Source organism: Pseudopipra pipra, chromosome 25 (assembly GCF_036250125.1).
Source record: "Pseudopipra pipra isolate bDixPip1 chromosome 25, bDixPip1.hap1, whole genome shotgun sequence".
NCBI classification, from domain to species: domain Eukaryota; kingdom Metazoa; phylum Chordata; class Aves; order Passeriformes; family Pipridae; genus Pseudopipra; species Pseudopipra pipra.
In genome coordinates, this window is record NC_087573.1 from 2,730,813 (window position 1) to 2,747,876 (window position 17,064).

Here is a 17,064-nt window from a genome sequence, read left to right on the forward strand (position 1 = left end):
GGCAAAATCAGGCAATAGGAAATAGGAATGGCAATAGCAATGTTCACACTAGGCAGGCTTGGGAGCATTTCACACAGCCCAGAGGACTGATTCCAAAATGCAAAAAACCTCCAAAGGATGCTCAGTGTATGACTGCCCATCAGAAACCTCCTTCAAAATCAAGCCCAACCCTGGGAACTGTTCCCAAGGTGATTTGGGAACAAGCTGCCATGCTGTGGACACTCCAGACTGTGAGACCCCACTACCAGCCACCCTCCTCCTCCTCCTCCTCCAGCCCCATCCCTGGGGCCAGGTGGCTCGTGGGAGCCCAGGGATGGAAAGGAACAGTTATTTTACACATCCCTGAGGTCCAGCAGTCCCCCCCCCACACCAGCACAAAGTGTCCTGGGCAGCACAGCCCTTCTCTGCACTCAAAAATCAATGGTAAACACTCCTTGCCTACAAGCATCTGACGTTTCTGGTGTGAGCCTCACCTTGTCTGAGCACTGCAATCCTTGGAAATTCAAAGCATTGCTAAAAATAGAAACTCAGGCTGTAACTCTGAGCGGTCACTCTTGTAAACAAGGGAAAAAAAAAAACAAAACAGGAGAGCTGAGAGCCCATCCTAGAGACCTAAAAAGTCCCAAGGGTGGGATGCAGCTGGCATTGGAGGAGGGTCTGAAAGCTAAGTAAGAACTTTCCACCTTCAGCTCATGATTTGGTGATAATTATGACAGATTTACAGCTCCAAGGTTCCTCCTCCCCAGATCAAAGGGGTGTCATTAAGGTGGCAGCGTGGCTCCTGCACCATGGCAGGCACCAGATGAGCTCAGGAAGGCACAAACCCTCTCAGGGTCAGCCCAGAGCTCTGCTCTGAGGTACCAATCAATTTTACTGCTGACTTTAATGGCATAAACCAGCTGTAATGGAAGCTGTGGCGGTGCTAAAGAGAAAAATAGAGGCCAGCTAACAAAAGGAAATGATGTGCTGGAAGTTTTAGATGCCTGAGAAAGAAAGGAGCGATATAAAAATCAGTGTGTAAGTGCTGGAAATCAGGAGTAACAATGCCAAGGGATAATGCTCAGCACATGCACCAGGTTGCTGCAAAAACACTACTCTGAGATTCATCTCTGCAATTCCTTTCCACTGGTTCCTGGTTGTCATTTAGCACAAAGCTGGTGTCGCATGGGAACGTGCCTTTGGAGAGTGGCAAAGCTGGGACTACACTGGCACTGCCCTGCCATGACCAGGGGGATTTCTGGAATATTCCAGCAAAATGGGGTGATATTTTGCACCCCTGCTGTTGCTGATTAAATGAAATGCCAGGGGAGGGTGTCTGCTATAATGCTGAGAGGGTGGCAGGGCCTGGCCTGATTTATCTCTTAATTAGTTTACAAATTGTGGACAATTGGTAAGTGCTGGCATCTCCCTGCATACAGATTCCACTGAGCACAAAATCAATGGGGCTGGATGAAATGCCCTTTTTAGGCAAAACTGGAGATATGGGAAACTCCAGCTGTGGCTTTTCAGCTTCTGATTTGAAAAGCTGCTAATAAAACAACAGAAAGACCCATGCCATCACTGGAAGTCCACCAACCCCAAGAGCAGCTCTCCACTGAGCAGACAGAGAAATCCTGCACTAAACCAGCATCCTGGGAGTGTGGGGGGGAAATCCCTGAATATTTGAATGCAGAATATGAATAATATATAATGCAGAATATGTAATATAATGTCCCTTACGTTCCCTGGGGAAAAATTAAATCTGTGGACACAGAAAATCAGACATGTTTAGGTGTCAGTACATTCAGTTTTGAGCAGAAGTTCAGTCTCTGAGCTGCAGAGGGACAGGCTCTGGTGCTTGTCTCCTGCTGTTGTGTTTCTGTGTGTGTGCAAAAAGGTCTGTTGGTGCCTGTACATTTACACACGTATGTATAAAAACATCTCCAAAACCAGCAGGAAGCAGCCCCAGATTCACTAGATAACCAACTAGAGCAGGTTATCACAAGCTTTGAGGCCCTGGCACAGGTTGCCCAGAGAAGCTGTGGCTGCCCCATCCCTGAAAGTGCCCAAGGCCAGGTTGGATGGGGCTTGGAGCAACCTGGGCTAATGGAAGGTGTCCCTGCCCAGGGCAGGGGGGTGGAACTGGATCATCTTTGAGGTCCTTTCCAACTCAAACCATTCTGTGAGTCTAAAATCACTATTCTGAGGTGCAAACCCGAACCCAAATGCTGCGGGAACCCCAAGCTGAGGTCCATTCTCAGGCCTGTGCCAGCTCCAGATCCTGAAAACCAGGCTTGTCGACTGGGCTACCAAAAACTCTGCAACACCAGCATTAGGAAAAGACGGCAGTTTCGGGATGGTCTTCTGGAGTCGAGCCCCGTCCACGTGACACAGGCACTGGCAGGGCAGGGCTGTTCCCGTGGGACCCCCGTGCTGTGCCCCCCTGGCCAGGACTCACCACAAACATGTACTGCTGCGCCGACTTGGCCGTGAACTCGGGCTTGCACTCTCCGATGCACAGGAGCACTGGGCCGGAGCTGATCCCTGGCAGCGCCTGCCCCATTTCACAGACGATCCTGGAAGCAGAAATGCCGCAGGGAAGCTTTGGCAGGAGGTGCCAGCAGTGCCCCTGCACAGCTCCACGCAGGGCTGGCTTCCTCTGGTTCTTCTTCCTTTCCCCTCCCAACCCCCCCACCCCTCCTCTTTAACTTTGATATCTGCCTCTTTGGAAGAAGTTAATTACTGAGTCTATTTTTACCCCATGTAGTAATTTAAAGGAAAAAAAATCAAAATTAGACATAATTATTACAAGCTGTAAACTCCAGAGCAAAGCAGAGCACTAATGGCAATATATTAGCCAGTAGCAAAGTGAGTGCGAAGTCCTTAGAGTAACAGATGAGTTCATTAAGGGAACAGCTCACACTGCAGTCTCCCAGTTAATCAAAACTGGAGAAGCCTGCTCGGGAATGATAGAGACAGCCATGGAGAGCAGCTTTTGCAGGGACACAGGGCTGGCTACCACAGAACACACTGCTGCTGGGCACAGGAGGCAGTGGCATCAAAGGATACGGTCCTTGTGCTCCAGCTCAGCCCCGTGGGCACATCCTGAGGCTGGGAAAGCTGGAAGGGCAGGGAGAGCTGCTGGGGTTAAACACAGAACTCAAAAATCCCAGGGCAGCAGGGATGTGTAACAGCAGCTGGGGTTGGGATCAAGAGGATGCCAGTCATGCCAGCAGGTTTGAGGGAGGTTTTCAAAGGGGCATCAGCTGGCAGGGCTCTCCAGCTGGACATAAAGGGGATGGATGCTGCTTGCTCCCGTGGAAATGCTGGAAAGATAAATTCAAGAGCATCCCTCCAGGCACTGGAAACCTGGGGGTGGGAGTAACCTGCCTTGAGGATGAAAACCTGGGGGTAGGAGGAGTAACCTGCCTCAAGGAAGGAGACATGAGGGTGGGAATAACCTGCCTCAGGGATGGAAACCTGGGGGTAGGAGGAGTAACCTGCCTCAAGGAGGGAAACATGAGGGTGGGAATAACCTGCTTCAGGGTGGAAATCTGAGGGTAGGAATGATCTGCGTCAGGGATGGAAACTTGGGGGTAGGAGTAGTACCTGCCTCAGGGATGAAAATCTGAGGGTAGGAGTAACCTGCCTTGAGGATGGAAACCTGGGGGTAGGAGCAGTAACCTCCCTCAAGGATGGAAACATAAGGGGATGAATAACCTGCTTTGGGGATGGAAATCTCAGGGTAGAAATAATCTGCCTCAGGGATGGAAACCTGAGGGTGGGAGTAACTTGCCTTGGGCAGGGGGTGCAGTAACCCCCCTGATGAGACACTTGTGGGTGTCTGACCCTGAGAGTGAGACCAGAGGAAGAGCCAGAGCATCCCCTGCCCACTGAGGCTGAAGGAGCAGGAGGAAGCTCTCGCTCTTCTGCCATTCACACACAGAAGCATAAAAGGCTCCAATTTGGGAAGGCAGCGTTCCAGCCGCCTTCAGCAGCATTAAATTCACTACAAATAAAATAAAGAGACTAAAGGAAGAAAAGAACCTTGCAGATCGCCTGCACAGGTGATGCCAGGAGGCCTGATGAAATACATACATGCTGGTAAAGAGCTGGAACGTGCAGGTCCTCGTTGCTGCACATCAAAAGGGGTTGCCTAGAGAGACGCTGCCTTTGGAGAGCAGGAATTGAAGCATCTCAGCTGTGTGCCTTAATCTGCCACGTGCTCCTCGCTCTGCCTTTCAAGCAGACAGTGCCCGTGCACCTCTCTCTGCCTGTTATTTGATCACTTCTCCTCCTGCAGACCAGCAGCAGGGCCAGGAGGCAGCTGTGCTCTGATTTTGGGTGCAGGGCTGGCACCTGGGAGCAGCAAAAGCCAGGGGGAGCGATTCCTGACACCCCACGGGCAGGAAAAGAGAAGGGGAGGTTTTCCCTCCCACAAGAAACGAGGAAACACCAAATACTCAACAATTTGCCAGTAAAGCAGCAGCTGCCATGCAGATAGGGCAGGACTGGGTGCAGGACAGGGCACAAGCAACCTGGAACACCTGATCCTGATTCCTGCTAAAAGCCAAATTCCCAGCAGGTACCTTGTTACAAAGTGATGCATTCGGCAGAGCTGTAGGGTGCTGATTGCTGGGCTAAGTGGCCCTTTCACCAACATTAACCTAATTGCTGGCTGATAGATTGCGTGGCTGGAGCATATGGCGAGTCATTACAGTCTTGGAATTCAGTCTGCCCACAGAACCCTTAAGAGGGTCCTTTTATCTGCATTCATCTTTAAAAGGCAGCTCTCATGCAAACGCTTGCTGTTATCTGCCCAGGGTAAATGTTTTAATGATGTTAACAAACTTTGAAAGCTCGAGAGCCGTAATTAGAGTCATGATTATAAAATCAGGGTTTCGTACCATCAAAGGAGGATAATTTCATAATCTTCCATCCTTTATTTGAAAAATAAAATAAAACAAAGTACTGCTCAGCAGAACAGCCCAAACTGCTTGTAGTGACAGGACTATTGGTGCAGTGGTTGGAGCCATTCCTGCAGTAACACCAAGACACCGTTCAGGCAGTGATCCCATGACACCCTGACACATCCTCGCAGCTCAGAAGGGGTTATTAATGTCATTTCTGTCTTACAGATGGGGAAAGAAAGATGAGGAGTGAGCAAAAGCCAAACCAACGCCAACGTGTGCTGGTGACAGGTCCTTGCACTGCTCTGGGGATCTGACTGGGGCACTGCACCACCAGAGGACAACTGCTCTGAGCTGCTCCTGAAGCTGGGGCAGATCTGTGCTGCTGGCACCACTCATGGGCCCTTGGCCTTCCCCATACCACACAGGACACCATCCTGATCGCCATGAGGAGATTAGACAACCCAAGGGGACACATCACCTCTTGTTCCTCTCCCACCCTGCCCAAATGACCCCCGACACACCCAAAACAACCCCTCCCCAAAGCGGCAGGAGGAGAGCGTGTCACCTGGGGAGGTTTATCCTCTGTTTATCCTCTGTTACATGCCTGTTTTCTAATTTTTGGTTGACATTTCGCTGGGTGAAACAAATGAATTGACTCCAGTGGAGGCCCACTCGGAATTAAGCGGCTGTCACCGCCTCGCCCGCCTAACAAATGGCTGCGCGCAGCCGGCAGCGCCGCCGGAATTTCAAGTGCCACGGGGAGCAGGGAGGCTCGGCATCAACAGCAAGGTGCTCATCAGCAAAGTTGCTTAGCAAAGCAGGAACAGCAGGGTGGAAGGAAACAGAGCACTTAATGAAAGCTTAAAGTGCTGCTTAACCCCCAAGGAGAGCGCCCGAGCGCCTCGTCCCTTCCCAGGCGCCGTCCAGCTCCAGACCCCTTCCTGGAGGGGCTGGGAGGGTGGAGAGGTGGTGCCTGGGGTTGGGATGGGTTCAGGGACGAGGCTCTGTGCCCGTGGTGGGGCTGGGTGGGGTCTGTGAGGTCACTCACTGCTCTGCCACGATGTAGTGCTCGGGCAGGGGCGCGCAGGGCACCCCGGCCACCTGCACCCCGTGCGCGATCTCCGAGAAGTCCAGGCCCAGGTTCACTCCACGGATGGTCACCCTCGTCCCTCCTTCTGGTGGGCCCGACACCGTGAGGATCTAGAGGGAAACAGAACACAGCAAAGTTGAGCTGGTGAGCCCCAAACCCCATCCTTCAACCCCTTGCCTGGCTTGGAAATGCTGCAGTCTGCTCAGGGAGGCTGAGTGCTGCAACCTCCTCCTGCTCCTGCTGCCAAACCCACACCAGTGCCAGCTCCCCATGACTCCTCTGGATGTCCTGGAGAAGCCCAAGGCTGCTGAAACCCATCAGTGCTGTGCTCCAAGAGAGGACACCAAGATCCCGGGGCTGGCCAAGAGCTGTAGGCAATGCCATTCCCCAGAAAGCCCTGGCTCCTTTTTAATAAATGCAGAAGATGATAAGTCACCTTCCAGAAGTAGCTTGCTTCTTGGGAGAACTTTAACTTCTGCCTTGGCTGTTACCTGAATGTTAATGTCACATTTTATTAGTAAGTTGGCACCTCAAATGACTTAAAAATGTTAAAGGGTGAGATGTGTGCTTTCAAGCTGCCTGTTTATAGCCTGCCTCAGCCATAATCATCTCTGCTTCTATGGACTTTCATTAAGGACAATATCCTCTTCAATTAGGAATATAAATTTCAATAATGCAGAGTCACAAAATTTGGACCCAAGACTCTCAAACAGTTATCCTGAATCTGCCATCAGTCTGTCGTTGCTCTTGGGTGAGTTACTAATCTTCCCCATACTACAGTTGTTGTTAATAAATAAACACAATCCATAATAATGCAATTTAATTAATTTAATGGATAAATCCTGTTTACGCTTGTTTGTTCCACCCTTGTCTTTGGCAAAAGACTTGAGCTCTTCAAAACCTTTTCCTCACTGTTTCCAGATGGATGTTTGCTTTCTTCCACCTTCCTAAGAGGCAGTTTGGAAGGTGGCCAAACACCAGCAACCTGCCTCAAAGCAGCCCCTGTGGGACCCCCTGCACTGTCCAGTGCCACAGGGCATGTCTCCCCCTTCCCATGCCATCAGGATATCCCTGTGCCCCATCACTTCTGGGGTTCCAAGTTCCTCAAAGCATCTCCCTGCATTTCAGATCCCAGCTGAAGCCATTTTCCTTCTCCCTTGCTTACACGTTGTCATTTCATAGAATCACGAAATGGCTTGGGTTGAAAGGGACCTTAAAAAATCATCTTGTTCCAACCTCCCTGCCAAGGGCAGGGACACCTTCCACTAGCCCAGGATGCTCCAAGCCCTGTCCAGCCTGGCCTTGGACACTTGCAGGGATGGGGCAGCCACAACTTCTCTGGGCAACCTGTGCCAGGGCCTCCCCACCCTCACAGGGAAGAATTTTTTCCTAATATCCAATAAAACCTCCTCTCTGGCAGTTTGAGGCCATTCCCCCTTGTCCTGTCACTACATGCCCTTGTAAACAGTGTCTCTGCATCTTTCTTTTAGGCTCCCTTCAGGTACTGGAAGGCCACAATTAGGTCACCCAGAAGCCTTTTCCACCTCTGCTCCTGTTTAAGGTGCTCCTGTAGAAATTCACAGTCACAGAATCATCAAGGTTGCAAAAGACCTCCCAGAGCAAGTCCAGCCTTTACCAAATCCCACTAAAACATATCATCAGGTGCCAGGTCTGCTCGTTTTTTGAACACTTCCAGGGCTGGTGACCCCACCACGTCCCTGGGTGGAGCCTGTTCCAACTCCATCACTTCCCTGGGCAGCCTGCTCCACCTCTGGCCACAAGTGCTGAGGTTCAGGCAGCTCCACACGCCCAGCAGAGCCACCCCACACACCAAACCACCCCCTCCTTCCTCTGCTTGAATTCCCACCTCCCTCTCCAACCGAGGTTTTTAATTTATTCACCAGGCACTGCCTGTTGTGCTGCTGTTCCCTGTAACTCACACTGCCTGGCACGTCTTGTATCATTTAGCTCGGCGGGAAGCGCTACGTGCCCACAAAGCCACCACCAAATCAAGCTGGATTGCATTACACCGAGTCCTGAAGGCCTGGGAATGTTTACATGGCTAGCTGGGAATCACCTGAACTTGGCACTTCACCTACTTGACAGTTACAACTGTCCTTTGCAGCACTAGATTATGTTAAAATGCATTTACTGGAGCGCTTACACCGCTGGGCTCGTGGGCTCATCACTGCTCGAGAAAAAGAAGTCACCGTTTACCATTTGCTGACCTGACCAGAACCAGAGGAGCCAATTGGCCTCACCCAAAACAAAGCTGAGCTGATGCTGTATTTTAAAAATGTCCTGACCTGGAAAATCGCCAATATGGAGCTCCACTCGACCTAGATTTTAGTGGCCACTAATTGAACAGTTTTGAAGTAACTGTGCCATAAAGCAGCCCCAGGGTTAGAACAGATGCATTCAATTAATTACAGCTGGAGAGATTCAGTCAAAATCGCAGAAAGAAGATAAGTCTTAAAGGTCCCGTTGCACCGAGAGCTGGGGACCCCTCCAAGCAGCATCCCTGGGCCCTTCATTGGGGTGAGGATTCGTGGATGAGGCACCTCCAGCAAAGCCAGCCCATGGTTTGCCTTAATCCTGGCTTGGCTGTGCTGGATGCTGCTCAGGCTGCAGGGCTGGCTGGTGACACTCCAGACTTCTGATCCGAGACAGACAGGATTAGGAAGAAATATTCCCCAATTTCAAGAAAATCACTTTACTAGACTAGCTTTTCTCTCAGAGGTCTGTGGAGGATGAAAAGAACCTGCAAAGGGCAGCCGAAGAAAACCAAGGCCATTACCAGGAATTGTACATTTGCTGTTAAGGAATTTGCACCTCTGCTGGAAGTTTTTTAGGTTGTTTGTTGAACTGAAGCAGTTTGGAAGTCACTGAGATCTGAGAGGGGTGTGGGAGGCAAAATTATTCTGAGCAGGTCACCTCTCCCCTTGGCATCAGCCTCACCTCTCACAGAACAAATCTGCAATCCACCACCTCTAATAATGCCTGTTCCTGCTGCCCAGGGAAAGGGTTTATGCAGGTGTGCAGCTCTGTATTATTCATAAAAAGATTACAGAGATGAAGTGAGTGGTGGCAGGAGCTCGGTCACCCCCACACCCTGCCCTTGCATCACGGAAGGGTTGCAAATGCTCCAGGGCATTTCTCTTGCTGCTGCTTACTTGAAACCAAGGTAGGGATCGTCAAGGTTGGAATCCAAGGGATCCCCAAGGTTGGAATCCAAGGGATCCCAGGGGTCCAGGAGCCCCAGCACAGTTGTAGCACCCTTCCCTCCCCAGCCTGCAGAAGACACTCCTATAACAGCGCAGGATAAACATTCTCAGCCTCCCATCTGGCCCGTTGCATCGCTCAGCATTTCTGACATCAAGCAATATTTAGCCTCCAGAAGAAGTCTGTGATGAGAGGGGGGAGACCTGGAGACAGGGAGACCTGGAGGCAGGGCTGGCTGTGAGTTGGACAGGGCTTTCCTTCCGGAGCTGCACAGAAGCCCCGAGCCCGGCGACCGCTCCGCACAACAACCACTTGGCATCTGTCAGGGTGCAGGGAGAGCACCCGGCTGCTGAATCAATGGCATAACCCCTGCCCCCCTCCCTAAACCTCATCCACCTTCATCCTCTTTGTCTTTTTTCATCCTGCTCTGAGCTCTCTGGATCCCAGCTGATGAGCCCAGCGGGGACCCTGCACACAAGCGTTGTCATCCCGGCATGATCCCTCCTTGTCTCTGCCTCGGCTGATAGCACATTCAGAACCTAATTGTTATCTCAGCAGAGCAACTCCATTATTCAGCCTGACACTGCCCCCCCCCTTCAGCTGTTTGTTGCACTGATGTTATATTAATGAGGCCTGCAAATAAATGAATAGGAGATCAGAGTGCCGCTTGTTCGCCACAAAACTGATTTTTATTTATCTATTGCTAAGACCACAGACCGTGTGGAAGTTTTAAGATGCTGAAGGGACACTGTTGGTGACGGCAGAGCCTCTCACTTAGCAAAAGAACTGCAAATATCCCGCTGCTCATTTACTTTTATAACTATTAAAACACAGTCTCTTCTTACTTATGCACCCCCTGAAGGCACTGGTGCCTGGGAGCCAGGCCCTTGACCTCAGGCTTGTCAGAAAAAGTCAACCTGGCCAGATGAAGCAAAAAGGAGTGGAAAACAGCCCATATTAAAGGCTCTTTTAGGCTGAATCTGATGCAAACCCCAGTATGAGACCTAACACTGTTCCCCAGTCAGGCCTGTCAATGCTGGTGCCTGCAGGATGGAGGATCCCAGCTCTGAGCCTGCCAGCTTGGTCCCAGCAGGGCAGGGTGTTCCCCTCCCAGCATTCCAGCTCTGCAGCACTGGGCAGTGCAAAATGGTACCCAAAATCCCCCAAAAAAACTCAGGTGGCAGAAAAAGACCCAACAGCAACAAAGGCTGTAAAGGGCTCATGGTCTCCTACACAATCTCACACACTTTACTGGAGGGGAAAGGGGATGAGAGAAGTGAAACCAGGCTGTTGAAAGGGTTGGATTTAGGAATATCGACCCTGTGGGGTTTCTGCTGGGGCTTTGGCATTTTCTAGACCTGACTGCTCAATGCAAGATTCTGCCTGAGTGTTCAGCCCTGTCAGTGCCCTTCCCACCAGTGGATCTCAAAGCACACAGAAGAGGTCACTAGCTCCCCTCTGCTTTCCCCTTTCTTTTCTACAACTGCAAACTTGACTTTCATCAAAAAAAAAAAAAAAAAAAAAAGCAAGCTGTGAATTCCTAAGGAGAAAGGTGGAGTCCAAGGGAAAACACCAAACACCACAAGACCCGTGATAAAATCACAGCAGCTCACGGCTCTGCCAGGGTCAGCAGAGCCATGGGACAACACAACCCCCTGAAACCTGGGTTTCTCATTGCTGATCTCACTGTGGAATAAGCCAACAAAAGCACAGACATTCCCTACTCCACTCTCTCATCTCCAAATCCACTCAGGGCAATCTCCTGAGACTCCAAACCTCCCCCAGCGAGGCACCCCGCGCTTCCGGCTTTGTAGGCTGAGACCCAGACCTGGTTATGGAGACAAGAAACATGTAACAGCAGCAAAGCTCTGCTTTCTTCTCCTTGGACAGAGCCCAAAAGTATTGCTTTCAAGTTGGACAGTGATAAAACACTCGGTGGCAGTGCCATGCCTGCAGCCAGCTGCCAGAGCCAGCCTGGCACCGCTGAGATGCAAGTCACTCGGTGGCTGGAGCTGAGTGTTTATCCCCTTCTCTGCTTAGCTCAAGGAGGGGGAAAGACATAATTCCAAGATTTCTTCAATGTTACAACTGTCTGAATGGTTTATGGTGAAGAAAATCTCAGGTAGAGGCTGTTTTGCTTTGTGCATCTTGTAGCACAACCTTGTGCAGCACAAGAGCACTTGGATAAGTAAAGTTTGGGTTCTGCCCACTGGCAGGACAAGGTGAATATCCAGGCAAGCTTTAAGGCTCATTTTATCTCTTAGTAAGACACCTATGGCTTGGAAAACAAACAAATCAACCAAACAGGGAAAGGATTCTCAACACTTCTTAATGCTTTCCTATCTCTGCACAACCAGCCCCAACACCTCGTCTGCTCCTCCACAGGCTTGTCACCTCACCAGCCTCACCAGCTCCACTCTGCAGCGTGAAACACTGCACAAGAGAAATCCCTGCCCAGCAAAGGTGTAACATGGCTGGGCAGAAGGTCTAGGAAAGAAATATCAAAAGCCTGGTAACATCCCTGCAGGATGGATGGACCCCCCCTCAGCATCATCCTCAGCCCCACCCAGCCCTGACACAGCAGCCTCTGTGCTTCCTCCCCTCCTCTATAAAAGGAGGTTGATGCCTCCCTCCCTCCCAGGGGGGTTGAGCCAGTTTAGCTAAACTGGTGCAAAATAATTGAAGAGGAACTTTCCACATGCCCTTGGGTCCTTATTCAGCTGGCAGAGGTTTGGGTGCTGAGCAGCCCTGCTCCCGCCCTGCCACGAGGAAGAGGCCCCTTCAATCCAGCACTATTACATCCTTCTGCAGCATTGACACATGCTCAGGGTGAGGGAGGTTTTTTTTCAGGATTTAATTAACTGAGAACCCAAAATCTTCCTTCATTCCCACCTGATAAGAGTGTCACTCCTAATAGCCACGTTAACAGACCGAGCGCACTTTCACCGGTAAAAAAACGCTCCTGGGAGACATTCTGCATCCCTCAGTGGCCTGAACAGAAATATCAGAAGCATCAACTATGGACTAATTAGCTCCCTGGCTTAATTAGCATTCTCGCAGCGGTCCGTGGCGGTCACCCCGGTGCTGGTGGCACCGGTGGTGAGTGCCAGCTGCCTGGGGCAGGGCTGCACCCCTGGCCACGTGCCATGAATGGCACTGAAAAAGTACTGGAGTGTTTTCATTCCTGTTCTCCAGCGCCAGGAGGGCAACGGAAGGTTTTTGGACAAGACAGGGACAGCCCGAATTCCACCCTGGGAGGAGCAAAGGAGGAGGGGGAAACTGCCAACCACGAGGGGTTCGACAGGGGGAAGTGCCAAGTTCTGCACCTGGGATGGGGCAGCTCTGGATGTATGGACAGGATGGGAGGTGAGAGGCTGGAAAGCAGGGCCAGAAAGGGCCCTGGGGGTCCTGGTTGATGGGAAGTTGGCCATGAGTCAGCAGTGCCCTGGCAGCCAGGAGGGTCAAGCCTGTCCTGGGGGGCATCAGGCCCAGCATGGCTGGCTGGGCCAGGGAGGGGATTGTCCCACTCTGCTCTGACCTGGAGTGGCCTCACCTGCAATATTGGGGCAGTTTTGTGCAATATAAGAAAGATATTAAGTCATTAGAGAGTGTCCAAAGGAGGGCAACAAAGATGGGGAAGGGCCTTGAGGGGAAGCTGTGTGAGGACACTGAGGGCACTTGGTGTGTTCAGCTGGAGAAGAAGAGACTGAGGGGAGCCCTCACTGCAGTCACAAGTTCCTCATGAGAGGCAGAGGAGGGGCAGGCCCTGAGCTCTGCTCTGTGGGACCAGTGGTGGGACCTGAGGGAATGGCCTGAAGTTGTGTCAGGGCAGGGTCAGGTTGGATCTCAGGAAAAGGTTCTTCCCCCAGAGGGTGGTTGGGCACTGCCCAGGGCAGTGGTCACAGCACCGAGGCTGCCAGAGCTCAAGGAGCATTTGGATGACACTGTCAGGCACACGAGCTGGTCCCGTGCAGGTCTAAGGGTTGGACTCGATGATCCTCATGGGTCCCTCCCCGCTCAGCACATCCTGTGGGATCAGTGGGTTCTTACCTCGGTGATCCGGGGGTTGGAGCACTTGACGTTGCGGCTGGACCAGTCGAGCCAGGGCTGGGCCGAGGGGGAGCTGCAGTGGGGCCTCAGGGTGCACTTGGCCTCCCCACTGCACCAGCCACACTCGAATTTGGGGTCGGCCTTGAGGCAGAGCCCGCAGCTCTCGCGCTGGGCCGCGCACTTGTAGAGGTGCACTGCGGAGAGAGGGGAGGGACACGCAGGGCAGGGTCAGGAATTGAGACCTGGAATTCACCCGGGCTGCAGCTGCTCTCGGACTTACAACCCACAGCATGTGCTGAGTTCGGGCTTAACGAGCCGCAGAGAGGCTTCCAAAAGGTGGTTTCCAAAGCCACGGTGGGATCAGCGGGGCTCAGTGAGCTGCATGAGCAGTGGAGCTGTGGAGCTGCTCCCATCCACAGGATGATCCACAAGGATCACGACATCTCTGCCTGCAGCCACAGATGCTGCTCTGCCCCAACAGCCCCTCTCCAGACCCCACCTCCACCCTCCTCCCCGTGGCTCGAAGCCAATTCGAGCCGACGTTACCTTTCAGATCCTCTGGGTTGTCAATCACAAAGTTCCCATTCCAAACCACGGCAAAGTCCACGGCTAAGTTGCTGATGTCCATCCCATCATAGAGGTACTGCAGGAGAAGATGGAGAATGAGATGTTTGGGAGAATGAGCCTCACAGAAAAAGAAGGTTTTTTTGAAAGAAACCATCATTATTCTCTGCTTAAAAACACGTGCTGGTGCCTGAGACACCACATTTCTACACTTCAACTCCAGAGTTCTGCTTTGACTCCCTTGTCCTCACCGGGAAGAGATAATTAAATCAGATCTAGTCCTTGTGAGAGGTAATAGATTAATTATTCCACTCACAGTGGTTGCTCTTGTCACTCAGTCTCTAGTTTATCAATACAGCCCCTCCAGTTAGTCAGACTGGGACTGCTGCCTTCAGGCTGTCTTCTTCCACAGTCACTGTGCACCCCAGTGTGAGTGGGAGCTTAAAAATCCCACTGCAGAGCTTTGGCTGATGGAACAGGCACCATCTGAGCAAAAATAGATGCTGCAGGGAGGTCCTTTCCCAGCCACTGCTTCAGGCCAGGCTAGGGTAGCACTGGCTTGAATTATTGCCCTTCTTATGGACACCCTGGGGGCCGTGGCTGAGTGAATGTGGAAGCTTTAGCTGAATTCCCAGTGTATTCTGAAATTCCCATTATCACAACCAGCACTGATGAGGCTTCAGTCCGATGCTCTCTCTAAGTCAACCAAGAGCTGCTAAAAAGACTTAAAAAGGTGAGGGAACATTGCTATCCTCTTTGGGATGAGGGGGTGGTGAATAAAGCAAGGCAGACTGCTCTGACTGTCCCTGTGCAGTAGTTGTGCAGTTTGAACTCACATTTGGCTGTACTGAGTCACCTTGCCTGGGCTTTACTAAGTTGGTGTGAAACAAGATCTTCTGTTCAAGTGATGGAGCTGTGAGTTCAGAATTGCCCTTACATCCTCTACCTACCACTTCCTATTAGCCTAACAGCAATAAAAGTGCTTCTCTAACGTTTATAAATCACTTTGGATAGGAAAAGTACTCTGTAGTATTAATACATTTATTATCCACCGAGCTGCAAGGCCCAAAGATGGTCAGTGATGTATAAATATCCAGTGAAATTTTTAAAAATTCAAAACTTCATTAACAATTTAAGACCATCTGTGCTGAATATTCAAGTGGACCCTGTTCTGCTGCCTAAAACAAACTGCCTGTGCCCTGTTTGCCCACCGACCTCTTCAAGCACGTGGTGAGGAGAGGAAGGACCTGCTCATCCCAGGGCTGTAGAGTGTCACAGGAGACTCAAACGTGGGCTGTGGCTCAGGGTAAGGGGTGACCTGCATTTTCCATGCGTGTTTTGGCATCCCCAAGTACCTGCTGTGGTGACTTTGGGGTGTTGGGAAGTAAAATCCTGCCAGGTCCATGGGTAGGGCTAAGCCTCATCCTACAGAGGAGTGTTATCCTCCCCTGCCTGCTGCTCCAGTAGTATCTCTCAGGTAATTTCCCTCTCTCCACTGTGCTCTGCTCTCTCCCCTGGCAGTTTTCCTTTCCCCCTCCTTCCCTGCTTTTCATTTTCAGCACCACTCTATTCATCCAGGCACCCAGACCTGGAATTCGACAGCTCCCCGATAAGGGGTCTGTGATTCTCCTTATCTCCCCGCGTGAATTAGCCTGCCAGAACACCTCCCGCATCCCCTCCTCCTCCCCTTCCCCTCGCTGACCCCCCGCAGGCAGGCAGGGAACCGCCAGCTATGGGATCTTCACTGCGATTAAACACCTCGCACACCCACGGCACCTCCTCGCTCCCACCTGGAATCCGGGATTAGTTAAACTCCAGGACTTTTCACTCCCTTTGGAGCTGACCCCCGGTTTTTGGCGCGTTCCCTCACCGAGCTGTTCTGGCACTGGACGCTGGAGCTGTTGAAGCGCAGGGCGGGCACGCGGTGGATGACGCCCTGGATGCTGAGCACGCACTCGTACCCGCGCTGCCCCGACTGCGGCTGCGGCAGGTTCCTCGCCTTCAGCGTGATGGGTTTCACCTCTCCCACCGGGATCAGGATCTCCTCCGTGGGGAAGAGCTGGGGACAGTCCTGGGAGGGTGATAAAGGAGAGAAGGAGGTTACTGCGGTGACGGTGCTGCTCCGGTGGCAGGGCTGATGTCCCAGCACATCCCCAGTGCCCAGGACACGCCATTCCCCAGCCCAGCTACAGTTTAATTGCACGAATAAAGGAACCCCCATGACAGCCCCTCTGCCCTGGGGCTGGCACTGATTTCCTCATTGCAGCTGCAGCAGGAGGAACACCCTATTTGGGGATAAATCCAAGGTGTCCTCCCCGCTCCGAGCTTGCCGTGGGTTTTATCTGCGGAGCCAGAGGCTCTTGCCGTGCCCTCCTGCAGCAGCACAGCCCCTTATCAGCTGCTCCAGCTCCGCTGAGCCCCACTGCTCTGGAGGGAGATGGGCTGCTCCCAGCCACAGGCTGCACTCCCTGGGCCTCCTCCTAATCCCATTTCACCCCTCACACCCCTCAGTCTGTGCTGTGCTGAATGAGACGGATCAGCCTGGGATGTGCTTCCCTCTCCCCACCAGGCAGGCACTGCTCCGCTCTGCTTTATCAGAGGTAAATTAGGCCAACGTGCCACTAATTTCTGAGGTGACATTAAGTTCTGCTCTATCTGCTCTCACCCCTCACCGTGCTCCAACACCTCTGCCTTCCTGAAACGCACGCCCAGCTCTCTGGAACGCTCCTGGGCTGTGGCTGGCATGGCCTTTCCCTTGGCTGAGGAGTGCCTGGGTGGGATTTGTGCCTCTGCCAGCTGGGTGGGCAAAGCACCCAAACCGAATTGCCTTTTCTATCTCTAAATCTTAGAATGGTTTAGGTTGGAAGGAACCTTAAAGATCACCTTGTTCCAACCCTCTTGTATGGGCAGAAACACCTTCCACGAGCCCAGGTTGCTCCAAGCCTGTCCAACCTGGCCTTGGACACTTGCAGGGATGGAGCAGCCACAACTTCACTGATAAGGGTGGTTTATTTTTACTTCTGCCATTATCTGGCCAAAATAATTAACTGCAAATGAATAGCAAGTTTCAATATTGCTGCAGCTCAAGACCTTGCTGTGCAAGATGCTGCATGAAAAATAAAAGGAAACTCCCTGCAAACACTGGAAGACCCTGGCACAGGTTGCCCAGAGAATCTGTGGCTGCCCCATCCCTGCAAGTGTCCAAGGCCAGGTTGGACAGGGCTTGGAGCATCCTGGGCTAGTGGA

The 17,064-nt window shown here is 52.0% G+C and overlaps 1 protein-coding gene across 2 annotated transcripts in view; it reads right to left on the reverse strand.

Moving 5' to 3' along the window:
• Positions 1–17,064, reverse strand: part of PLXNA2 (plexin A2) — a 166,445-nt gene that overhangs the window by 31,086 nt on the left and 118,295 nt on the right. For both annotated transcript variants that reach the window (XM_064635876.1, XM_064635875.1), the window contains exons 10-14: positions 15,689–15,889; positions 13,801–13,897; positions 13,255–13,448; positions 5,941–6,092; positions 2,438–2,555 (exon numbers count right to left, since the gene is read on the reverse strand). In XM_064635876.1, the coding sequence (XP_064491946.1) occupies positions 2,438–2,555; positions 5,941–6,092; positions 13,255–13,448; positions 13,801–13,897; positions 15,689–15,889 (762 nt within the window). The remainder of the gene's footprint in view (positions 1–2,437; positions 2,556–5,940; positions 6,093–13,254; positions 13,449–13,800; positions 13,898–15,688; positions 15,890–17,064) is intronic.